Here is a 25,635-nt window from a genome sequence, read left to right as displayed (position 1 = left end):
CTCGTGACACTGACAGCACGCGTCACGGTTCATTGAGTTTTCTTTGAAACACTGACGGCGTGGAGAACACTAAAGAGCTCCTGTAAGAACATTGAAGGGTGTTTTAAAACCAGTGAATCCTGGAACGGTCGGACTGAAGCAGACTGTGCTCTCGCTGCCATCTATTGTTCAGTTAAGAGAATGACAATCAACTAAGACACTAAAGAAAGGAAATTTACTCTAAAAATGTCAATGTTGTGCTTGCGCATCATCATAAATATCTTTTAATCTAGTCTTGTGCTTCTTAAATGCTTGAAATTGGTTTTGCAGACAATTACAGATTGAGTTCACGGATTATAAACGGAGTAAACTATATTTTTTGAAAAGGATGGAACAGATGAGGATAAGACAGGTTGTCAGCATCCTAAATTGTGGTAATTCACCCAAAAATTAAAATTATCCCATGATTTACTCACCCTCAAGCCATCCTAGGTGTATATGACTTTCTTTCAGCCGAACACAATCAGAGTTTTATTAAAAAAATATCCTGGCTCTTCCAAGCTTTATAATGGGAGTGAATGTTATCTTAGATTTTGAAGCCCAAAAAAGCGCATCCATCCATCATGAAAGTAATCCATACGACTCCAGGGGTTAATAAAGTCCTGAAGAGAAGCGATGAGTTTTTGTAAGAGACATATCCATGTTTATAACCTTATAAACTATAATCACTGGCTTGCGTTAATGGCTGTATGCGTGTCTAGTTCCGGGCAGAAGAGTGACCTCTGACCCGACACATGACGAGTGACCTCTGACCTTACACTTGACAAGTGACCTCTGACCCTACGCATGACGAGTGACCTCTGACCTGACGCATGACGACTGACGAGTGAGTGACCTCTGACCTGACGCATGAGTAGTGAGGACTAGCGTAAGCTTAGGTGAGAATAGACGCCTCTCGTGGCTCAAGCAAACAGAGCTGGGCAACAAACTCAAGCTTCTCCAACATTTCTCTTTAAAAAATTTTTTTTTAGACTTCTAATTCCGTCAATACATCATGTGTCGGGTCAGAGGTCACTCTTAGACTCTCGTACAGCTGTTACTAGCCAGTGATTATAGTTTATAAAGTTATAAACATGAATATTTTTAATACACAAACGCTTCTCTTCAGGCCTTTATCAACACCTGGAGCCGTATGGATTACTTTTATGATGGATGGATGCGCTTTATTGGGCCTCAATATCTAAGGTACCATTCACTCCCATTATAAAGCTGGGATATTATTTAATATAACTCAGATTGTGTTCGACTGAAAGAAGAAAGTCATATACACCTATGGTTTAAGGTTAAGTAAATCATGGGATCATTTTTTATTTTGGGGTGAACTATCCCTTTAAGAAAATGTCCAGATTGAGCAGAGCTGGAATCTTGACAAAGATGCGTTCATTTTTGTTGTTTGTTTCATATATTTAGGTCACTGCATAATTCCCATAACAATGGTATTTCATAGGTCTGATGACTTTATTTAGATGTTGAAAATTGTAGCCTAAATAATAACTAGTAAATGTGTTCCAACTTTTGGCCGGTAGTATTAGAGTATATTGCGTTGTTTTTGTCTGCACATCATATCTCTATTATATTCCTACCCAAATTAATGCATATACATGTTGATATTATATGTATATGCATATACAAATGCGTATTATATGTTGGTCGTGAGAGACTGGCTGTGATCTGTTATGAGTCAGGCAATCCATATCTCAGTTGCTCATCCATATCTGACACATCCCTGACTTCTCAGAGGAATGGAATGAACACGAAATGTTATCGAGTCATGATTTTGTGTGATTTTCTGGCTTGTGCTCTGCTGTATGTTTGATCATATATGGTTTCTCCTCTAGCTGTGTCTGCAGCACCAGAAGTGAACGACAGGCGACCCGGAAGGTCTGAACTCCCTCCGAAGGCAAAGCCGAAACAACATCTCAACCTTTCAATAAATCTAGTAAATCCACCGTCGAGGTCTGTAAGGTATGTCTGTGTGTCTCTTTTCATATTCACGAATGCATGTAATTTTTTGACGTTTGCACGATGCAATGAAACGATGCTAGTTACCACAGTCATTCGAGCGAGCAAAAAAGTTCAAATAAAAGAAAAAAAAATCAAAAGCAGTTGCGTGTTGCAAAAATATTCCCTCTGCGCCCTTCTGCATAATCGCGTCAGGATAGAAATGTTACATTTTCGCGGGAGGGATGCGCGTCTGTTTCCATTTGTGTGTGTTTTTCGCATCGCATGATTGTTGTAGGAAGTCTCTCGTTTTTTTTTTTCCTCCTCTCTGTTTTTTTTTCCTCTTCCAGCCGGGCTATTCAAACCTGCAGATCTAAGTAAACAATCATTCACACACTTAATGCAAATAATGCGGCGTTTTACGCGTCGCTCCTGTGATCTGAATTCACGCGCTTTATTTTTGTCGCTAAAAAATTTGGGATCTGCAGAATATGGCGCCCTGTCCTTATAAAAATAAGACAGGCTGCCATTTTTGTTTTCCTTTTGTCTGAAATTTTTAATAAAACTGTCTGAGAATGCGGGAGAGGCAGACACCGGGGACCTGCACTTTCTGAAGCCACGATTTTGCGAGATTTTCCCGGATCTTTTTAATTTGATGTTTGATCAAAGACGACGTGCTTTAATTGGGAATGATTTCAAGGATGCCGATAGAATAAAAGAAAAAGTTGAGTAAGTTTTATCTCAGTTTATATCAATGACTCAGAGGCGTGTCATTCCTCGCCAAAATGTGTATTTGATATTTGCATGCTGTTTAAAGGTGCTTATTTGAGTATTAAATAGTTTTAAATGTTATAGGCAGCCTGTAACTCACAGACTTCTTCACCTCGGCGTCATTTAAATGAGACGAAAACTGGGGATATTGGAAGAAGTCTTTGTAGTTTGCGAGATTTAATTCTAAAATGGGTTACACTTTATTTTAAGGTGTCTTTGTGACAGTGTAATTATATATTTAAGTACTGAGTAATATTAAGCAACTACATGTACTTACTATAGGGTTAGTTGCATGTAATTATGCATAATTTACTGTTATTACTATGGTAAGTACATGTAATATAATGTAACAAGCGCACTGTAAAATAAAGTGTTACCGAAATACTTACTATGGGGTTAATTAAGTATAATTTATAATTATTACTATAGTAACTACATGTAACATATCTGTAACAATGGCACTGTAAAATAAAGTGTTACCCTAAAATGAATCATTCGACTATATTTTTAAAATTATAATTGTAATGCACCTCAGATTAATGCCAATATAAGTACAGGTATGGTACTTCCCCGTTTGTTTGTTATTTGGAGGACATTTACTATGGTAGTACCATGATATTCTTGGAAATACTTACCAGATATGAATTTCAGTGCCACATTAGTTGAGATCTTCATAATAATTAATTATAAATTAGTTAGTGCAGATAAGCTATTTTGTATCTGAAAGGTTTTTTTTACAAAACAATAAATTTTTCAACTAACAATCCAGCACTGTACCCTGGTTTCACCACAGTAATTTATTTTTATATAGAAAAATGATTCCTTGAAGTGGTTGCATTGAACAAACAGGAACAATGACGCTCATCCTTCCGCTCAACCCAATCTTTACCTGCTCTGTTTTGCCCGTTGGGAACTCCGGACCTTTAGAAACGTTTCCATACGGTGTGATTACTTAAGGCGTATCATTTTCATACATTTCGTCTATGACACCGTGCTATGAATGTTTTGGCAGTGCTTATGGGTCTTGAGAGTGTTTGACTAAGGGGCCTTGCAGAGAAATTCATTTACCGCAGCCAAAAATAATAAAAGCGATATGTCCAGACCCTGCTGAATATTTCTTTAATGATGCTGAAAGGGTGTCTGTTTCACTTCCTGCTAAAACTGAGGGGTAGAGTTTTCACTTTTCCATATGAATCAGACGCTGCAGTTGACATTTTTAGGTTTTAACATTCAGACACTCAAATATCATCATTTTCTTTTCTCTTTGTCACTTTGCAGTCAGTGTAGTTTTCAGACCGAGTTAATAAATTGCTTTTTGTTTATAAGCTTTCACTGTAAAAAATGATATGATCAATATGTTAAGGCAACATGTTTTTACTAAAACTCATCAAAATATTTTTAGCTATTTCAGCTTCTTTTTTAAGTTATCTTTCTTTTTTTTCTAAGTTATACAAGACCCAACTTGATTTTTAAGGTCAGTTTAATAGGATTTAAGTTGAAATGACTTGTACAGCTATTTTAATTACTTAATTTAAGGCAGCAACAGAACTTAAGTTTTCAAGTTGAAATAGGTTGAAATATTTTACGTTGTTGTGATAAAACTAACATAATCTGAAGAAGTTTGCACCATCACAGCAAAGCATATTTACTAAAAATGTTTTTATGCATTTGTATTTTGCCATAGCAATCCAACAAGCAATCCTCAAGTGTTGCATTAAGAAGTTATTTGTTTGATTTTCCCAATGGGCGTCACGTTGAGGCATTATTTATTAATCTGCTATAGGTGTGTGAACTGTGTGAATAAACAGTGTGATGTTGCTCGAAATACTTGTTCCGTGTTGTATGATATTAATACCACTGTGTCATGAAAAATATGACGTAATGTACCAATGCATTTAAAGGCACAGTCTACAATTAATGTGTTAGTATTAGTGCAAGTCTTCAACAAAAAGATCTTCTGAACAATGGGAGTGATTCTATGTCACTGTAATAAAGCTTTACATGAAGCCAGATCCTATTGTTTGATTGAATCAGAATTACATCTTTTAACAAACCTCTGCTGGTCATGTTCTGTTATCAGTATTTTCTTGAATATCCTGTTTTATTCTCAAATATGACACTTTATGGAAGTTAAATGGGTTGTGAATGTTGTTTCTCAACTGATATACTGTTTAATTGAAGTTTTTTCCTTCGATTAGATCTGCTTTTCTTATCAATGTAGAATCCGGGGAGGTCAGACCTAATCTATACAATACATATTTTCCTGTTTATTTCAGTCGCCTCAGTTTCATTCATTCACATATGAGCCGAGAGCCTTTAGTGAGAATTTGTACATTTTGTAAACAATCCCACAATCCTTGCTTGCTTTTCTTAGTATTGTCTTTCCCCTGGTTTCACAGACAAAGTTTAAGTCTAGTCCCAGACTAAAATGTATGTTTGAGCTGTTTTACCTGAACGCAACTTGCACTGACATATCTTGAAATATGTCACTGCCATTGTTTTGTCTCAAAATGTACACTAGTAATGTTACTTAAATGTCCTCATTGAACTAAGGCCTAATCCTGGCTCAATCTTAGCCTTGTCTGTGAAACCAGGCCATAATCTGGGAATCTCAGTTGCAAGGAATCTAAATTATATATGCAATCCCAAAAATGATCCATTTGGTTGGTTGTTATCCTAGGATTGGGCAAGTAATAGTGAATGACTTAAAATAAAGCATCATTAATCAAGTATGACTTTGTGTGTTTCAGAATGGCAGAACCTAGATTTAATAATCCATACTTCTGGCCTCCTCCACCTTCTATTCCTGGTCAGGTAAGGAAAATGAACGTGCATCAACGGACAGACATAATTAATCCCTGTCTTTTATATTTTTTTATTTACTTAATCTAGACAACCAGTCTTCAGAATCGTTGTTGTTTACTAGTTGTCTTAAGTAACAGATAAGAGTGCAATTACTATATAACAGTCAGATGTTTCTCTTGTCAATAAATGCTCTTAACCTCGTAAAGATTGACATGTGAAATAATAGTAAACATTTTTTTTTAACATTTTTTTAAGTATATATTTGATACATCAGTGTTTTATGGCTCATATATGAAGATCATAGGAGGAAAAACACCTCATTTTATTCAAAGGCCCAAACTGAGCAAAAATATGCAATTGCTGATATTTAAATGGCCAAAAAGAAAGATGAATTAATGGTATAAAAGACTACTTTTATAAAATGCATGTAAATATTTGTCATTTGTCACACACAATATGTCTTGGTAAGATGATACTTGAATGCTTAGTTTTTATTGTGGAGGGAAACATGTAATACAAGGCAATACAATGATGATTAAGAGATGTACAAATGAAAAAGCCTGATGAGTCATATTTGATATTCACATTTTCTAATTTTCTAAACAATGATGTATGGATAATCAAGTAAACCTAAGCTTCTTCAGTCCAGTAGGTATTTATCTTGAAATATTACTAACAATATTAAAGTTACTTCATAAGAATCAGTAAAGATTTCACAGAAAAGTTTTTAGAATGATACTAAAAGGTGTTTTACTCGCTAAAAAAGTAAAAATGATCAATCAGACGACAGAAGGCATGTAGTAGATTTTTCATGTTGATCATTTAAAAAAATGCATATCAAACATGATACAGCAGGCTTTATAGGGTTAAACATGAGTTCTTCTCATCATGTCGGAACCATCAGGTTGATCTCACTTTTTCCCAGCTGGATAATCTCGTGCTGATCAACAAGATCAAAGAACAGCTAATGGCGGAGAAAATCAGACCTCCACACCTGCCGCCCACTTCTGTCCCTTCCCAGCAGCCCTTGCTGGTTCCACCCACGTCCACAGAAGGCGGGCAGCACAATATATCGACGCCCAAGCTGCAGCAGATGCCAGGACTCCACGTGCACAACAGCTCCCAGCCCGACATCGCCCTGCACGCCCGACCCGCCTCCAGCTCCGTCGCAGGTAAACCCTCACGGCATGGAGCAGAGCTGCTCACTGACACGCGTGCGCACTGCTAACTGTGCACTTCACTCGGGCAGGTCGTATTCTGGGTGACGTCAACTTGAACCTGGACGATAAGACTGCCATTAAAGCAAGGGGATTGTGGGAAGACTGGCATTTGCGGCAAATCATAGACCAGCCATCCAGAGCCAATCATCTTTCAGGTATGTGCATGTAAAATTTTGTAATTGTTTAATGCAATTATGTTTTTGCTATTATATACTTATAGAGGACCTATTATGCGTTTTTTTTTTCATATTCAAATTTCTTTAGTGTGTAATGTTGCTGTTTGAGGTCTGCAAAGTTACAAAGCACAAAGTCCCTCCAGCGAGAGTTATTCTCTATATCAGTGTCACTGTTTCTGAACTCCCTGAAACCTGTAGTCTTGAGTTTTCTTCCGGGAACGAACACGTCACAACGTTCCTCATTTAAATAATTCCCGTAGAGGCATATGCAAATTAAAGGGGCGGGGCTTGATTGAGTTAGTAAGTAGTGTGTTGAAAATCACGATTATGATAAGGGGCCAAACACACTCAAGCGCTTGACCAATCACAACACATTGCTCCAGCCGACCAATCAGAGCACATTGTGCTTTTTCGGAAGGAGGGGCTTCATCGAGACAGGAACTAAACAGAGCGTTACTGACAGACTGGGAAAAGAGGTGCTGCAGCAATGGAGAATATGTGAAAAACAATGAACATTCAAGCATGAAAACCTGTTGTAGTAGAGCCCAAAAATAAAATCAAGACTTTGTAAAAGTGCATAATATGGCCTCTTTAATTGTGGTATATTTTCAGGACTGTCACTGACGTCTTCTCGAACTGCCAACCTCAACACGTCAGACAGCGTGACGCCGACCACCCCGACCACTCCAACCACCAGCAGTCAGACTCTTTCCCCAAACCTCATCTCAGGACTGGCCGGCGGGCCCGGGATGGAGGCTTTCAAAAACAGCGGAGGACTGGCAGGACTGCTGGGTCCACCTCCCAAGAGCATAGGACGAGGTCGCAAAAAGATCAAAGCTGAAAACTCCTCTGGGCCGCTCTTAGTCGTTCCCTACCCGATCCTGGCCTCTGGAGTCGACCAATCATCTGGCATCCCTGCCAAAGAGGGCAAAACATACAGGTAGAAGTTGAAGGGTGCATTTCATGATGATTTATGTTTAAAGGAACATTTCGGCCCAAAATTAAGATGTTCTCCTCTAGTATTGCTCTCATATTTCAGGACATTTATTGCATGCATTTCATTTGCATAGAGATGTGGTTCATCAAGTAAAGGTGCAAAGTCATGGGTTCGATTCCCAGGAAATGCATGAACTGATAAATTGCTTACTTTGAATAAGAACAAATAAAAGATAAAAGCATCTGCCAAATTCATAAATGTTATTTAAATAGCAATGTAATTGCTATTTTTCTGCTAAAATAGCGATTTATTTTGCACCATTCTGCACAATTTGGCCAAATAATTTGTGGTTATGAATTAATTTGGATTTAATTTAAGTTAATTTAAAATGATAATAATTCTATTGTACAATACAACTGCAAAATTACAATTAATATTTTTATGGCTGTTTTAATTCCTTTATTTTCAAAAGTTAAACCGTCAAGCTTTTATTTAGTCAACGATCTTAAAGCTTCTCTTTTGTTGACAACAGCCGGTTTATAATTTTAGAAAGATGGTTGGCGCATGTTGTGTTGCTAAATGCTTGAGTGGATCAGCATGAACTGTGAACACACAGTGCATATATTTATTTAATATTTATCTGATTTGATAATCAGCCAATGTCGTGATTCCGTTTTAATCCTGCAGCCCCAGATGTAAATATTGATGAATGATAACGATGATGAACATCATACAGCATTGATTTTTTTTGTGTCTCGTCTTGGTTTGATGATCTCTTGGTCCAAATCCAAATTGAATTGAATTCCCTTCCCCTGCAAGTGTCTTTTCACCATTATATATGGCTGCAGTATATGTCATCTATAGAGATTAGCTTCCATAAATTGCTTTTATACCATTTGCAAACAGTATTAACCACATAAATAATTCTCCTGGTCCCCCACATACCCCCATTTGCAAAAAAAATAATAGATTTTTTTCCACATTTTGCAGATGTAAAGTGTGTCCGCTGACGTTCTTCTCCAAGTCGGACATGCAGATACACTCCAAGTCCCACACGGAAGCAAAGCCCCACAAGTGCCCTCACTGCACCAAGTCCTTCGCCAACGCGTCCTATCTGTCTCAGCACCTGCGCATTCACCTGGGAGTGAAGCCTTATCACTGCTCCTACTGCGAGAAATCCTTCCGCCAGCTCTCCCACTTACAGCAGCACACCAGGTACGTTTTGTGTCGATAAGCGTGCTGTGTACAAATACAACTAGCGATCGCATGGTATTATTACCAGAATGAACTAGAATATTTTGAGAAATTTAAGACATTTAATCTTGTGTTTTGACATTTTGTGCTTATGGTTTTTGCATTCTACAGAATCCACACAGGTGATCGGCCGTATAAATGTCTCCATCCAGGCTGTGAAAAGGCCTTCACGCAGCTCTCCAATCTGCAAGTAAGACCCAAATATCGTTCACATATTCATTAAAGGGATAGTTCACACAAAAATGAAAATTCTGTCATTAATTACTCATCCTCATGTCGTTCCAAACCCATAAGAATTTCGTTCATCTTCAGAACACAAATGAAGATCTTTCATTTTGACGCTTCAAAAAGTTCATAAAGAGATCGTAAAACTAATCCAGACGAGTTGAGTGGTTTAGTCCAAATTTTCTGTAGAGACTCGATCGCTTTATATGATGAACAGATTGAGTTTAGACCTTTATTCACCTATAAACTCTCATCAACTCACACATCAGTTGTGGTAAACTGAAGCTCAATCATGTTCGCTTGACGTGAGAGAACCAGTGAGGTTCATTCTCGTGTTACGCAGCAGTTTGAGCTTCAGCAAGAACCAATGAGGTTTGTTCTTGCACGTCAAGCAAGTTTGGTTGAGCTTCTGTTTAAGTTCGCTGATCAGTGGTTATATGTAAATGAAAGTCTAAATTCAATTTGTTCATCATATAAAGTGATTTAAGTGATCTAAACCGCTCAATTCATATGGATTCGTTTTATGATCTCTTTATGAACCTTTTGAAGCGTCAAAGTGGTAGTTGCGTAGCTGTCAGTGGAGGGACAGAAAGATCTCAGATTTCATCAAAAAGATCTTCATTTGTGTTCAGAAGATGAACGAAAGTCTTACGGGTTTGGAACGACATGAGGGAGAGTAAATAATGACAGAATTTTCATTTTTAGGTGAACTCACTAACCCTGACCTCAGTCCACCTGGATTCTTTCATCTGTCTGTGTGAGTGTGTGTTGGTGTATAACAAGAGCGTTGTGTTTCTGCAGTCCCACCAGAGATCACATAATAAAGACAAGCCTTACAAGTGCTCCAACTGTTACCGAGCTTACTCTGACTCCGCCTCCCTCCAAATCCACCTGTCGGCTCATGCTATCAAAAACGCCAAGGCGTACTGTTGCAGCATGTGTGGTCGAGCCTACACCTCTGTGAGTAAATCATCTTCAGTGTTCTCAAACTCTCAGACCAAGAACATGTGACATGCTGTATGCGCAAAAAATGCTTTTATAATTAATATTCATGCAGCATTTATGATCTTACATTATTTGAGAGATTAAAAAATGCAGGATCATTAAAAAAAAAAGTGCATAATGGTTATTAAAATGATGGGGGGGGGGGGGGGGGGGTGTGTGAAATGGCGACCAGTTATAGTAAATGCAATTCATATATATAATAAGATTCAGATTTTTATTATCATCATTATTTATTAAAAATGTAAAGCTATTTGAACAGTTTCAGAACAAATAGAAATATGATTATGTAAAATAAAATGTGACCATTTAAATGAATTTTTTTTATTGTTTTTTTTTATATATTTTATTTATTTAAAGTTTATTTTAAACTTCCCAAGTAGTACCACAGGTTGAGATGAGCTGGGATGTTAACCTTTTTAAAAAAATAGATCCAGAATTAGAAATGTAAAATAAAAAGTGAGACATTTTATTTGACATTTGGTATTTTAAATATATGCATTTAAATGTCCACAGTACCACAGTTTGAGAACCAACGGGATGTGTCATTTCCAATTAAATCGACTCTTTTAGGATTTAGTGAACATGTTCAGGCAATTGTTTTTCATGCACATCTTTAATCTTGTGATATAACATCCCTTCCCAGGAGACCTACCTTATGAAGCACATGTCCAAGCACACGGTGGTAGAACATTTGGTGAGTCAACACTCGCCGCAAAGGACCGATTCCCCCAACGTTCCCGTTCGCATTTCCCTCATCTGAGCTCCCGGTCCTGCGGTCAGTCTTTCCCAATCTTGGCATAAGCAAGCAAAAATCGCCTGTTCTCGGTGGTTTGACTTTTTTTTTTGTGTGTGTGTGTGTGTGTGTGTGTGTGTGTTTGTTAGTTTGTTTAATTTTTGAGAACATTCCAAAAGGTATTAGACTGTGTGGATAGAGGCTCAAAACACAGCAGCGATTTCGGAAGGTTCTATTACATGCGTTACTCTTCTTGAACTCATTGTTGAGTTCAGAAGGAATAATCGGGAAATCCAAAGATGGTTTCACAGCACTTTCAGGCCACACAGGTTTGGCTTTAAACGTTTCTGGTCTGTTATGACAATAAAGGCATTGCTCTTGGCAGCTAAACGTTTGGGACTGTAGGTATTATGCATTATAAAATCAGAAGACATACGTTGTATGTTTTAAGCTTGGACCAAGTCCAGTACCTCCTCTCATATTTTTCTATGCTGTCTGGGAAAAATCCCCTTCTCTTGGGCAACTCAGTTGGTTTAGAGACCAATGGTCTTGTGTTTTGATAATGTCAATCGTAGAATGTTTTTCTTTCCTTGCTTGTAGGGAAATTGTACTAAAAATAAGTTTAGCATTCAAGTAAATTTCTCAAGAGGACTGTTATAGATCTGCAGAGGACTTTACTGACAAATCAGCACATTTAAGATGTTTTCCGATATTCATTTTAGTGCTTTACAAAAATGTTTTGTGGTCTGGTGCCAAAAATTAAATATGAAAATGGCGTTTTGGCGTGAACACGCACAGAGTTTAGAATTCACACTTTAAAAAAGTGTAAACTTGCACCAACTCAAACCCCCTGCGTTATGTTACGGATGTCAGCATGCATTTGACATTCTAGATGGGTGAAAACTGTCAGGAAATGTCCACAATCTTATATTTTGCATAAAGAAAATGAAGATTTTTTTTGCATTAAAGGCAGTATTTTCATCCCCGTATTATTTAAATTGTAGAGTACATTTGTACGTATGGTAGTATTTGATAGTATTTGTTGTATTGGTAACACTTTACAATAAGGTCTCACTTGTTAACATTAGTTAACTAACATGAACTAACAGTGAGCAATGTATTTTTCATTAATCTTTGTTATACTATGGGACTGTTGAATGCTTGAATCTGATTGGTTTGTTATACTATGGGACTGTTGAATGCTTGAATCTGATTGGTTGACGAACGTTCTAAGGTGAGCAATTATGTATAAAGTAGTTCCAGGCAGGTTTTGACCACATTACAGTTCCATATCACTCCGCCAAATGATTTCTGTTATTTCAAAGGTCCTTACAGCTTACAACAACAAAAGAACCAAACCCACATCGACACTGACCAAGCAAATAAATATAGTAAACAATAGGATAAAAACAACAGAATATTTCTATGTACAGAAAGCACATACTCTCTTTCTCCCGCTTTCTCTCCCATTCGTTAATAAAAATACAGATGTTCATTGTTTGTTCATGTTAGTTCACAGTGCATTAACTAATGTTAACAAATACAACTAAATGCTGTAGAAGTATTGTTCATTGTTAGTTTGTGTAGTTCGACTAATGTTAACAAATGAAACCTTATTGTAAAGTGTTACCATTGTACTAAACTTATTTCATGCTTTTATTTTTATATTAATATTAATTTGGAATACAAAATGATGTCCAGACAGTTTTTATTACTGTATTACGGTAATGAGATTTAATTTTATTTTCACTTTTCTACTGGTTTGGGGGGATTTTAGGAGAAAAAAATCTCATAAAAAATGCTAAAAATCCCAGTGCTCCTGCAAAACAGGCTTCATTTTCTTTTATTCATTATACAAATTCCTATTTTTTCTTTTGATTTTGGGTTGAAATATAATGTGGACATGTTCTTGAAATTCAGCCATATGCCGTTTTAAATTTCACACAGGACAGAACAATATTAGGGGGGAAAAAATAGCTGGATTACAATGCAGAGTTGCCCATGAGATTTGTGTAGCTGAATCGATGTCTAGAATACCTCCTTGGCTTATTATACATGTTTATACTTATTACCATGTTTAAAATATTAACAACTAACATGTTAATTTTACACATTTTAAGCCTTAACCATTTTATCACTAGTTGTTTACCATCACATTTTATATATTTTATACCATATTGGTGTTTACTTGTGTATTCAGTACTTTTTATGTAATTTTATTTCCTAGCATGAACATGCTGTAAATAAACTATACAGTACTTAAGTGTTAACCAGTTTATATAAAATGACTACATGTCTAGTTATTATAAAATATACCTTTTTAATTGTCTTGAAATGTGGTACTCGATAAGATTTGCCTTGGCTGCTACATGCAAAGTCAAGACACGCCGATGGAACGGACTTTGTAAAAGTAAGCAAATAAATATATGAGAAAATTCTGCATCGGTGTATGTTTATGCATGCTAGGTTATCACAAATACTTTTACCTGTGATTATTAAGTCAATGCATTGATGTTAGTGAGACTTGCAAATACTTTTCCTGCTGAAAACAATGCGGACAGGACGTCAATGTTGAAAACTGATCTTCATGTCACTTTGGATGAAGTCATCTGTATTATGACAAAAAGGGAAAGAGGAGAAGCCTCTGTCCCACTAGTGCAGTCCACACTTCCCGTTTGTCCAATACTACAGATATACTCTCAGGAAAGCCAATTACTGACTAATAATAGAATTAATAATGCTCAGTGGTTTCTAGTTTGTTGATATCCAGAGTTACACATTTGTGTTTTGGTGTCGGTGAAAGGGAACTTAAAACAGACTTAGATTAAACAGAACAATATACGCTATTAGTTATCGTTCTTAGTGTGAACGGGTCTTTAAAGACGGCACACATGTGACCCTGGATCACGTCACCAGTCACGAGTCGCACGGGTATATTTGTGGCAAAAATACATTGCATGGGTCAAAATTATCGATTTTTCTTTTATGCCAAAAATCATTAGGATATTAAGTAAAGATCATGTTTCATGAAGATGTTTAGTAAATTTCCTACCGTAAATATATAAAACATTTATTTTTGTGAGTGAATGCAGCACAATCGCGAACATAAATGCACAACTTTAAAGGCGATTTTCTCAATGTTTAGATTTTTTTCACCCTCAGATTCCAGATTTTCAAATAGTTGAATCTCAACCAAATATTGTCCTATCATAACAAACCATACATCAATGGAAATCTTATTTATTCAGCTTTCATATGATGTATAAATCTCAATTTAAAAAAATTGACCCATGTGACTGGTTTTGTCATCCAGGGTCACATATTGGACTTCTTATTGAATGACTGCCCTGTCATCGCCAATGATGTTCTCACATGAGGAAAAAGGGAGGCTTTTTTGAGATAATTAAGAAATAAAAGTTTTTGAGATCTTTATTTAGAAATATTTATCTTTAAAAAAATATTTAAACAATTTACACTGAAAATAAAAGTGAAGTTGTTCATGTAGGAAAAGTGGTTTGGTCCTCGCCCTCTATGACACGACTCTCAGCAGTGTCTTCCTGCTGTAAAACATGAACACAGATCACACACACCCTAAACTAAACCATCGTAAACCTGTGAATGTACTTGTACTTACGTCACAACTGGTCTCGGCCAGTGTCGTCAGGCATTCGATGTGCTCGGACATTCGTGCCGTCGTCTGGTGTAGCTGACTGTTTTCTTCTTCAAGCAAATTTATCCTGAGGAAGTTCAACAAGAAATGTAGTTTTGATGGATGGATCGGAAAAACAAAACTACACTACTGATCAAATGTTTGGGGTTGGTAAGTTAATTTGAAAAAAGTCTCTTATTATCAGCAAGACTGCATTTATTTATTCAAAAATATAGTTAAATCGTTATATTGTGAAATATTAATAAAATTTCAAATAAGTAAGGGATAATGTAGCGCGAGGCGGTTGTTATAGCGAATACAACCCCGACAGGCTGATCAGGATCCCGACGCGAAGCTCTACATTATCCCGCTTATTACATGGCTACCCACCAAATAAATCAATAATTTGATACAAAATATTGATTTAAAAAGGAGTTTATTGATTTAAAAACAATTGTATTGCTTCCGCTAAAGAAAATAGTCCGTTCCGTCTCTACGGTTAGAATCCTGCGTCCATAGCAACGTTCTGTTTTTCATGGCAACGGTGTGTTATACTTCGCAGCGGTCTGTTATCAAGAATTATACCATGGTCTGGGTGAATACTCGATTCTGATTGGCTGCAGGGTGTCCATTAAAAAGTGATAGAGGACACCTAGTAAAGGAGTTCTGGTGAAACTGACTGTTTACCGTTCGAAATTAATAAATAAATGCGCTGGCTACATCAGCTGTGAGTAACCATAGCAACAGGCAGTCAAAGTATCCGTTTACAATTTATTGTATCAAAACAAAACTGAAGGGTTCTACGAGCTGAGCGGACTATAAATATCTCCGAAACCAAGTTATTGATTATAAAAACTTTCTAGATTAGATCAGACTAGATTTCGATTGTAAAACTAATTAAAATATAAACTAATGCTTTAAAAATGTGTTATTTGGCAAGTGACCATGGTATAAGCGGGTTAATGCCCTTCGAGGTGTCCATTGTCAGATATTAATGGACCTCCGCTGCGCGTTGGACGGTTCACGCCTCGCCGTCGTCCATTAATACCTGACAATGGACACCTCGTCGGGCATTAACCCTTACATAACAGACCGCATTCTACATTAGAATTCAACCAAGCCATGTAATAATGAGTTTTAAATAGTATTAAAATAGCTGAATTTTCAGCATCATTCAGTCTTCCGTGTCACATGATCCTTCAGAAATCATTCTAAATGCTTAATATTTTTTTGTGGATGCTGTGATATGTTTTTTCCAGAACGGTGTTTATTTGAAATATAAATTTTTTGTCTTTACTGTCACTTTAATTTACTGTCACTAAAATCCTGCTGACCCCAAACTTTCAAACATATTCAAAAGTACCTAATTTGCATATACCATATCACTCCGCCAAATGATTTCTGTTATTTCAAAGGTCCTTACAGCTTACAACAACAAAAGAACCAAACCCAAATTATTTAAAAATTTTAAAATGATTTTAAAATTTAAAATAATGAGTATTATTATTTTCAAACGTATTCAAAAGTACCTAATTTGCATGGAGGACACTGTATCCAAAGCATTTTTCTGTGCCTCTTCGAAGTCGTGCAGCTGTAAAAGAAGATCTCTCTTCTTCTGAAGCAGACTCTCATTTTCAGATGTGACCATCGTCATCATGTGTGACGTCTGATGAGGAGCAGATATCGTCATTTAAAAATCATTTTTGAATATTTTATTAGTCTGCCCTTTTACCTTTTCCCCCTGTTTCCTCAGAATAAAACTCTCTTTCTCCAGCTCTTTTATTCTGTCATCGCGCCAGCCCGTCTCTCTCAGGTAAAGCCCTCTGGCCCGGCTCAGCTTGTTTTTGTAGTGGATTCGCTTGTCGTTGTATTTACTGGAAATATAAAGCAAATACTAAAGAATCTCTTCCAAATGCTTTACTTTAAATCACTCAACAAAAAAGCATTTTAAATGAATTCATCTTTAATGTTTGGATCTTTCTGCAGCGCTGCTTTAGCATCGAGATGCTAACTAAAATATAGTTTTTATTAATATATACATTTTTTTTGTTAAAATTTATAATTACTCCATGGCCGCTAAAAAAAGTATGTCCTATAGTATGAATGTGTGTAGTATGAATGATATTCGGAAGTACTACATTCGCCATGTTGCCCTTATCACGTGACCCACCAGTGTCAGTTATGTTGTTTCACTGCCATTCATAAATCCTCTCCCGTGGCCTCATGGGATAGTAAAGTGTCCATCATATACACACTTTAGAATCTCACTGGAATAATAATCTCACTGGTTTTTCACCTACTATACAGTAGGTAAGTATGCAACCCTCTTGTCTTCTCTGATGACGTGTTTACTGGCTCGAGGGCGGAGCAACCTGTCACTCACATGAGATCCACCAATAGCAAATCACAACCATCCAATCAATTCCCCACAGACAAAATCAAGTCCCGCCCACATTTGTTCTTGTTCGAGAAGCCGTTTTACTCAGATATAAGCCACAATAGGGAAGAAAAGACAAATCGCAACTTCCGTTTTATGTCGACTGCAACTAAAATAACCCTAGCTCTCTGTACCTCCTCTCAGTGTCCACGCTAACTAGAGCTAGCTGAAGTTCAGTCCTCAGAGAGTCCGTCTCCTGTCGACTGCTGCTTAGTCTGTTCTTCAAGTCACTGATGTCTTGTTGGAGCTGCTTGTACAGCAAACAAAAATGATTTAGAGTTAGTGCATGAGTTAAAATTGGTATATACAACTTAAACCATTGCAATCTGTTGACTAAAGCACATTTAAGATTCCCTCAGCAACACAAGTGTCAGCTCTGCATCAGGTACCCTGAGGTTCTCCTGCTCCGCGTCACTGATGCTGTGTTGAAGTTGTGTGTTGGTTCTCCTCTGGGACAGCAGCTCTTGTTTGGTGGTGCTGAGGATCTTCTGGATGCCCTGGAGCTCCTTAAACAGACTCTTCTGCTCCTCTGCCTCCCGCTGAAGCTGGACCTCCTGTGACTGATGTGAAGAAGAAGAATCATTCATTACATTTATATAGCGCTTTTCTAGGTACTCAAAGCACTTTACATATCCTCCTCAACCACTGAAAGTGTGTGTTCAGTGTCATTTCAGGGTCACAGCAGGGGTCCCAAACGTTTTGGACAGTGGAACCCGTAAAATATTTACTTGAAGTACATCCTGAGAGCCTAAGTTTATATTTCAATAATTTAGCAACATATGTCGGTTGATGGTCAAATTATATAAAATATCGAATCTCTTTCAATAAAAGGTTTATTTTGATTGTTTTTATTTTAAAGTTATTTAATATTTCTATATATAGGGATTCACAACTTGGCCACAAAAAAAAAAATAAAAAAAAAATAAAATTATTTTGTCATGTATGGCAATTTTAACAGAGATATGATGATGATGAAACCAACTAAGTCCTCTTTCAGGGTCTTGATTATTATTATTATTAATAATAATAATTATTATTATTATTATTATTATTAGTTTTGACTCTAATTATAAAAACAAAGACATAAATGTATTACTATTGTAAATTATAGTTGTACTGTAAAACTTTTTTTGTGATAATTGTCTTAAATTCTTCACTTTTAAACGTTCAAACCCTCAAGCTTTTAACATTTAAAATCCTCAAAGTTTTATTTGGCAGAATATAGGTGAAATGCTGTAAACTTCCTCAGAAATGTTGGAAATTATGCAAATGTGTAAATAAAGTGAACCAGCTAAAGTGAGCTACGAGGTTGTTAATCGACACTGTTTGCTTCAGTTGAAGCTGTCAACCAACATTATTTCAACTTAGAATAATTGTGTTAAACTGCGGAATTTGTGGTAAAAAAAACTACATTACCCATGATTCTGTACAGAAAAATTCCAGAGAGTCGAAAGAAGCAAAACGTGCCAAAATAGCTTTTTAGCTCCTCCCGCTCCTATGAAGCAACGCAAATGACGTATATATAAATATATAATCAACATTTTAAATGAGTAGTTTTATATTTCTTTATCGTTTTCAATCGGATTATGCTGTATGTACTTCTTTCCATCACTAAAGAGGTTAAAGGGGTCATCGGATGCAAAATTCACTTTTACATGGTGTTTGCATATAAATGTGTCTTTGCAGTGTATGGACACAACCACCATACAATGGAAAAAAATCCATTCACTCCTTTTTTTTATCTTTAAAAAGCCTAAACACTCTCAATAATCAAGACGTTTGGATTTTCTGAGCAATATGAATGGAAGAGAGGGGTGGGGTGAGCAGTTGCTCATTATCATTTAAAGAGACATGCACCGAAACAGGTCGCTGTGAACAGAGCTGTTTTTAAGGAGGCAAAAGGGTGTTGTTTTACACAACCATTGAGGAATTTTAACCAAAGTATGTTACAAACTTTACATGAAGACCCTAAAGGATCATACCAACTTGTGGAAAATGGGCATCTGATGTACACATCCCTTTAAGTTCACAGTCTTGTACCTTTATCCGATTTCCAAAACTTTCAAATACAAAATGTTATGAATGAACTCGTAGCTGGTTGGCTTGATTCATAGCGCAACTCTTTAAAAAATACATTTTTGAAGTCCCTATGGGAGAAATGAATGGAAAAAATACTTCCGGAACCAAAAACACTCCAGCAGAGGTTCCTTCACCTGGACCAAAGCTCTGGCCTGATGGATTTCCACCTGCGTGGTCTTTGTCAGCTGCCTGGTCTTCTGCTGCTCCTCCTGGAGAACAAACTTCAGCCGGCGAACTTCAGCGTCCAGAGATGACAACTAAAAAAAGTCAGTGAGTAAGTCCCTAATCATAACTAATGTCCAAATCAAAGTCAAATGGCTCTGGTTACCTGCTTCAGGTGTTTGTCACACTGTCTTTCCACATCCTGCACCTCCAGCTCTCGTACCTTACATGCTAAATCTCTGATCTGTGAATGCACAAGACACATGCATTAAAGCATTTGCCATATTAAACTTGTGTGTGTGTTTTCCCTCTCAGTCCTCACCTCCACCTGAAGGCTGCCGACGGTGGTCCTGTAATCGTCCGCCTGCTTCTCACAGAGGTTCTGGAAGTCTCGCACTAACTTCTCTGTCTCCGTCCTCTTCCTCTTCTGCTCTTCACATTCATCCACTGCTCTCCTCCTCAGATCCGCCTCCACCTCAAACTCCATCCGCAGCTTCAGCGTGACCCGGGTCAGATCCTGCAGCGTGATCAACCTCTCCTGCATCTCATCAAGACACCTGGAAAACACCAGACCATTCATTTCACAACATGAGCTTTCCAGAGGTGTGTCACTGTTTTCTCAGAGGAATTCTTCATTGTCTTTATTCTTAAAAAAATGATATATATAAATAAGGTCCATTAGCATGAGTATGTTTATCGATTGTATACAGTCAAACTGCGGCCGAACCGTTTATGAATATCCTCTTCCTGCGGCTCCTTGGCTTTGGATGGAGTGACAGCGCTGTCAGGGGCTTCTGTCTGTTACAGTAAAATAACATGAAGCGTGTTTTTATCATTTTTTATGGTGAAACTCACTCAAGATGAATTGAAGTAATATAATGTGTGTGTATGTGTATGTATGTATGTATATATATATATATATATATATTTATTAGTGCTGTGAAACGATTAATCGCATCCAAAATAAAAATCTGTGTTCACATAATATATGTGTGTGTACTGTGCATATTATTTTGTATATATAAAGACACACACATGCATGTATATATTTAATAAAAATTTGTTATTTAAAATATTTATATTTATCTATAATACAAATTATATATATATATATATATATATATATATATATATATATAATTTGTATTTTAGATAAATATAAATATTTTAAATAACACATTTATATATATATATACATACAGTATATTTAAGCAAATATTTCTTAAATATATACATGCATGTGTGTGTATTTATATATACAACGTATATATACATAGTACATACATAGTATATAGTATATGCAAATGTATTATAACCATGTTTTTTTTTTTTTTTTAAAAAGTCTCTTCTCACCAAGGCTGCATTTATTTGATCAAAATAAAGTAAAAACAGTTATATTGTGACATATTATTACATATTATTACAATTAAAAATAACTGTTTTCTGTGTGAATATTTTGTAAAATGTCATTTACTCCTGTGATCAAAGCTGAATTTTCAGCATCATTACTCCAGTCTTCAGTGTCACATGATCCTTCAGAAATCATTCTAATATGATGATTTGCTGCTCAAGAAACATTTCTCATTATTATCATTGTTGAAAACAGTTGTGCTGCTTATTATTTTTGTGGAAACTGCAGGATTCAGGATGTTTTTTGATGAATATAAAGTTCAAAACAACAGTGTTTATTTGAAATAGAAATCTTTTGTAACATTATAAATGTTTTTACTGTCACTTTTGATCAATTTAATGCATCATTTCTAAATAAAAGTTTCTTTCAATTCCTTAAAAAAATCTTACTAACCTAAATTTTTTTGACCAGTTATGTATGTATGTATGTGTTTATGTACATGTTTCTGGAGGAACCATTTCTTTATGTATCTTTAAATAGATGATTATCTTACCATTTCAAGCAAATTCACACGTTCTGCCTGTAGTCTCTTCACACACACCCTAAGATAACACAGTTCTTCTTCCTGTTTCTCATTTATCTCTTTTATTTTTCGCAGTTCAGCCACTTCTAAGAAAAGCAAGTCAGACCATAGGTCAGTTCAGCTGAGAGGTTGATACTACTAAAATGCACAAGACAGATAAATGAGGAATAAGTGATACCACAGCGTTTCAGTTTCTCCACTTCGTGTCGGAGATGTTCTACTTCCATTTGAGCTTCTTGCAGCTCTGGTTCTAGAACAAAAGCATGATTTTGACGTCAGTGTGTTTATGAATGTCTCCCACCTTTTTATCCCTAGTGTGAGACCAGTGAAGTGATTAACCATAAGCCTTCTGCGTCAAGTGAGCAGACTCGAGCTCATCCGTGAGTCTGCGGATCTCCTTGTGGGCCATGGAGAGCCGGGCTGAGGCTTCTTCTACATCTCGCTCCAGTTCTTGCAACGTCCACCCCTTCAGCTTGTCGTCCCCACTGCACCGCATGTCAACCGCCTGCTACAAACACAAACACTCATATAAGACCACTTGACAGTGGGTATATTTTCATTAACCAGTGCATGCTTTGTAGACACTGAGCGTGACAGCAACTAAGATGCTGCATCAAAGAATCCTCAACTTGCATGCTTTGGGAAAAAAACATAAACAAGAAAAGGAATCAAAGGTTAGTAAAAATGGTCATTGTAATATACTGTAAAATTGTAAAGTAAAAGAAATCAAAGGTTAGTAAAAGGGTAAAGTTAGTTCAAGTGTATAGTAAATAAAGTGTAAATTGTAAAGATATAAAAGTGTAAAATAAAAGAAACCAAAAGTGGTATATATCCTAAAAATGGCCCTCATGTAAAATAAACACAGTGTACTGTAAAGGTAAGTAAAAGTGTAAAGTAAGTGTCAATTTAGTAAAAGTGTAAAGTAAATTGTAAAGTCAAATTTAAAGTAAAAGAAATCAAAAGTTAGTCAAAGTGTAAAGTAAAAGTGTCAAGTTAGTAAATTGTAAAGTGTAAAGATCGTAAACGTGAAAGTAAAAGAAATCAAAGGTTAGTCAAAGTGGCCCTCATGAAAAATAAACACACATTATACTGTAAAGGTTGCTAAAAAAGTAAAGTGTAAATTTAGTAAAAGTGTGAAGTAAATTGTGAAGATAGTAAAAGTGAAAATAAAAGAAATCAAGGGTTAGTAAAAGTATAAAGTAAAAGTGTAAAGTAAAATGTAAAGATGGTCAAATTGAAAGTAAAAGAAATCAAGGGTTAGTAAAAGTATAAAGTAAAAGTGTAAAGTAAATTGTAAAGATGGTCAAATTTAAAGCAAAAGAAATCAAAAGTTAGTCAAAGTGTAAAGTAAAAGTGTCAGTTAGTAAAATTGTAAAGTAAAAGAAAATGTAAAGTAAACTGTAAAGATAGTAAAAGTGTAAAGAAATCAAAGGTTAGTAAAAGTATAAAGAAAGTAAGTTAGTAAAAGTGGTCCTTGTGTAAATTAAACACACAGTATACTGTAAGGTTTGTTGGAATCTAACTAATAAGAAGCGATACCAACGCCTCTTAAATTTTGTTTACGCCTCTATGCTTTTTGTTGTGCATTTCATTTACATGCATCAGGTTAATTGTTATAAACATACAGGCATTAATTTCTGTTTACTCTGAGCTGCCTTTCTGAGTCCTAGGAGCCGCTTCCAAGGGCTCTGAGCGTGTAGTGGTGGTGACACCTTGTGGAAAGACGAGGAGGTATATTTATTAAGTCTCTAATCAGACATTTTGCACATTCGTAAAAAAAAAAACATAAAACAAGAATTAGGTCAGGAGCATAATGTAATATTGTTGGAAAATATAAACTATATACAGTAGCCTATACTCACGTAAAGTAATATGTACTATATAGCAAATCTCAACTGCTTGACTGGTTGTATCGTTGCAAAATGTAAACTATATTATTGTCCAGCTTCAATCTTCTAAATGCGACATAAGGCATGAAGTTAAGATATTATAAGCTCTAACATCATGAATTTTTGTAAAGTTGCTTTAAAATAAATTTGACTTGACATGTAGGAAGGTAAAACAACATGAGAACCGATTATCTTACTTTGACCACATTATCTTCACAACCCTGCGACGTTTGGACATCAGGATGGCATGCGCTCTTCACATCCACATCCTGGCTCTGTATTTTCTCCAGCAGGGATGCTCTGTCTGCGAGGAGGTAGGCCACCTGTTCACTCAAGCTGATGGGGATGATATCAGCCAGACCTTCCTGAAGCAACATCTCGGAGACCTCGCTCCTCTGAGCCTCTGTACATATAGATGTAAATGTCATGAGTGGTGTAGAGCGGGCGGGCCTGAGGGAGGAGAGCACAGACAGAAACGCACCTTGCTGCAGGTGGATGTCGTCCAGAGAAGCACGGAGCGCTATGTTTTCTTGTTCGAGATGTAAAGCCACAGAGTCTCGGGTCTTGGTGAGACTCTTAATGTGATTGATGTATTGCTGAACCTGGGAACACACACATTCTCTTATACATATCTACCTAAACATCTTGTTTTGTGTTCCATAGACACTCATATGGATCTGAAACAAATACAGGTGAGTAAATGATGAGGGTTTTTTTTTTTCTTTCTTTAGCCCAACTCACCTTTTCAATCTCAGCGACACGTTCCTTCTGAAGATCTTGTATCTGTTGGTTGAGGGACTTCACAGTACTTTCACTGCTCTTGTAAAGCTGCCACAGCAGAGACAAGCGCTCATTAATGGAGGCCGAGGGGTCCAAACCTTCCTCCTGCAGTCGCTGCTCCATGTCCTGCAACATCTTTCCATCCTAAATAGACATAGAGATGCATCTTATGTCTATCTATATCTGTCTGTCTGTCTCTAACTGTATATATGAATCTATCTTCGATCTAAACATGAACTGTTCCGAGATCAGTGTTTAGATGTGTACATCAAACACGTGATCTGCTCATGTTGTTTAAACATCCTTTGACAGCTGTTGTTGCAGATCGGAGGAGGTGGTGCACATGCGCACATCTGTTTTTCCTTTTAAACGACTTGCGGTTTTCTAGCATGTAAACTTTACTACTTTCAGTTACATTTGTTTTTCTGCGAAAAGAATAGAGCGAAAGCAGCAGATAGTATGAGGTATATGTAGATAACTTACAATAGACGGATATTTACCACAAAGCCAGTTCGTGATGTGTTGCCCTTTAAAGAAAAAAGTAAAATGAGCGATTCGCCACGGAAAGGTTTATAAAACAGATCTTACCTGTGCTGTGCACATCTCCTACCGTTATTCAAAACCATTGAAGTTACTATTTAGGTGTTGTTAAAAGTTATTATTGTTTTAAAAGAGAAATATCCCGCGAAACACACGCGCGCACACGTTGCCGACTGAAGCGTTTTTCTTTCTTTCAACTATCGCATTCTAACAAAGCATTCAAACGTTCACGGTCGCCTAGAAACGGATGTTAATGTATCACCTTAAGAATATTTCAGCGTTTACTTGGAATGTACGTTCATCAGCGACAGCAGACTGTGTGTGTGTGTGTGTGTGTGTGTGTGTGTGTGTGTGTGTGTCTTTGTGTGGGACGTCCTGCCAAAGAACCCCTCAAACTCCGCTATATAAACGAGGTTCCCAAACAAGTAGCTATATAAGGTTCACTCACGAAACGGATGCATTTTCCACTTTGAAAGGATAATTTAAAATGAAATGTTAATTATATACACTTTTATTTTAAAATAATGCATCCTCATTGACAAAAGACCATTTATAGGCTATGCTAACAACACATAAAAGCTGGCGTTAGTTTTTTTATGTTCATGAAGGACACAAAATTGGAAAAAAAACAACATTTTTTTTTGGAATGATGCAGATATTAAGAGCATGTGAAGATGCATAAAATTTTGTTTTAAATTACTAAATGCTCCTTTCCTCATATTAGAGTATTTAGCCTGTTTATACTCACTCTAAATAAAACCACAAATGAACAGAACAAGATAAAAATAGTTCAATTTGGTTGAGCGGAAAGATTGAAACACTTCACAGGGGATTTGGGTGAGAACTGATGTTTCCTCTGGGTGGTCTGTGTTTCATCCAACAGGAAATATCATATCAGAACATCATTGCATTGAGTGTTGTGTAATTATGTAACAGACTCTCTCTGGGTTTGGGCGGACACAAACTCAAGCCCATTTTTAACTAACCCAAAGTTTTTCTGGAGCTGTGAAGGAAACTCCTCCTCTAACCGAGCTCACATTCCTTCTTGGACCGTTTTCC

General features: G+C 36.5%; 2 protein-coding genes across 13 annotated transcripts; one reads left to right on the top strand and one right to left on the bottom strand.

The window, feature by feature from the left end:
- The first annotated feature begins 1,826 nt into the window (after positions 1–1,826).
- On the top strand, positions 1,827–13,546 carry znf362a (zinc finger protein 362a). 3 transcript variants are annotated; one of them, XM_079858166.1, is made up of 9 exons: positions 1,827–2,004; positions 5,502–5,565; positions 6,482–6,728; positions 6,806–6,931; positions 7,565–7,892; positions 8,880–9,104; positions 9,255–9,333; positions 10,170–10,328; positions 11,017–13,546. In XM_079858166.1, the coding sequence occupies exons 1-9, from the start codon at positions 1,862–1,864 to the stop codon at positions 11,131–11,133; spliced, it is 1,488 nt and encodes a 495-aa protein (XP_079714292.1). In that variant the 5' UTR covers positions 1,827–1,861; the 3' UTR covers positions 11,134–13,546. The 3 variants fall into 3 exon arrangements, with proteins under 3 accessions (XP_079714292.1, XP_079714291.1, XP_079714293.1); XM_079858165.1 differs by having other exon boundaries at positions 6,461–6,728; XM_079858167.1 differs by lacking the exon at positions 1,827–2,004 and adding an exon at positions 2,628–2,704 and having other exon boundaries at positions 6,461–6,728.
- A 789-nt stretch (positions 13,547–14,335) lies between these two features.
- LOC307150707 (uncharacterized protein) lies at positions 14,336–24,953 on the bottom strand. Of its 10 annotated transcripts, none has more exons than XM_079858156.1 (19): positions 24,625–24,916; positions 24,537–24,563; positions 23,998–24,180; positions 23,738–23,858; positions 23,454–23,659; positions 22,993–23,079; positions 21,707–21,875; positions 21,546–21,617; positions 21,338–21,453; positions 20,161–20,231; positions 19,756–19,990; positions 19,600–19,677; positions 19,406–19,528; positions 17,582–17,752; positions 17,327–17,439; positions 16,488–16,629; positions 16,285–16,421; positions 14,741–14,843; positions 14,503–14,666 (listed from the first exon to the last, which is right to left on the bottom strand). In XM_079858156.1, the coding sequence occupies exons 1-19, from the start codon at positions 24,637–24,639 to the stop codon at positions 14,604–14,606; spliced, it is 2,232 nt and encodes a 743-aa protein (XP_079714282.1). In that variant the 5' UTR covers positions 24,640–24,916; the 3' UTR covers positions 14,503–14,603. The 10 variants fall into 10 exon arrangements, with proteins under 10 accessions (XP_079714287.1, XP_079714282.1, XP_079714284.1 ...); XM_079858158.1 differs by having other exon boundaries at positions 14,512–14,663; XM_079858154.1 differs by having other exon boundaries at positions 14,534–14,666; positions 17,327–17,442.
- Positions 24,954–25,635: the final 682 nt, after the last annotated feature.

This window comes from Squalius cephalus (genome assembly GCF_949319135.1).
Source record: "Squalius cephalus genome assembly, chromosome: 22".
NCBI classification, from domain to species: domain Eukaryota; kingdom Metazoa; phylum Chordata; class Actinopteri; order Cypriniformes; family Leuciscidae; genus Squalius; species Squalius cephalus.
This window is presented reverse-complemented; position numbering and strand designations above follow the sequence as displayed.

Excerpts from the sequence above, each read along its gene's own strand:
- znf362a (XM_079858165.1), top strand. The coding sequence starts at position 1,862 with ATGGTTTCTCCTCTAGCTGTGTCTGCAGCACCAGAAGTGAACGACAGG. Across the intron at positions 6,729-6,805 it reads CGCCTCCAGCTCCGTCGCAG|GTCGTATTCTGGGTGACGTC; the intron begins GTAAACCCTCAC and ends TCACTCGGGCAG. Across the intron at positions 6,932-7,564 it reads CAGAGCCAATCATCTTTCAG|GACTGTCACTGACGTCTTCT; the intron begins GTATGTGCATGT and ends GTATATTTTCAG.
- LOC307150707 (XM_079858154.1), bottom strand. Across the intron at positions 21,618-21,706 it reads CTTGACGCAGAAGGCTTATG|AACCAGAGCTGCAAGAAGCT; the intron begins GTTAATCACTTC and ends CTTTTGTTCTAG. Across the intron at positions 19,529-19,599 it reads GTGACAAACACCTGAAGCAG|TTGTCATCTCTGGACGCTGA; the intron begins GTAACCAGAGCC and ends GACTTTTTTTAG.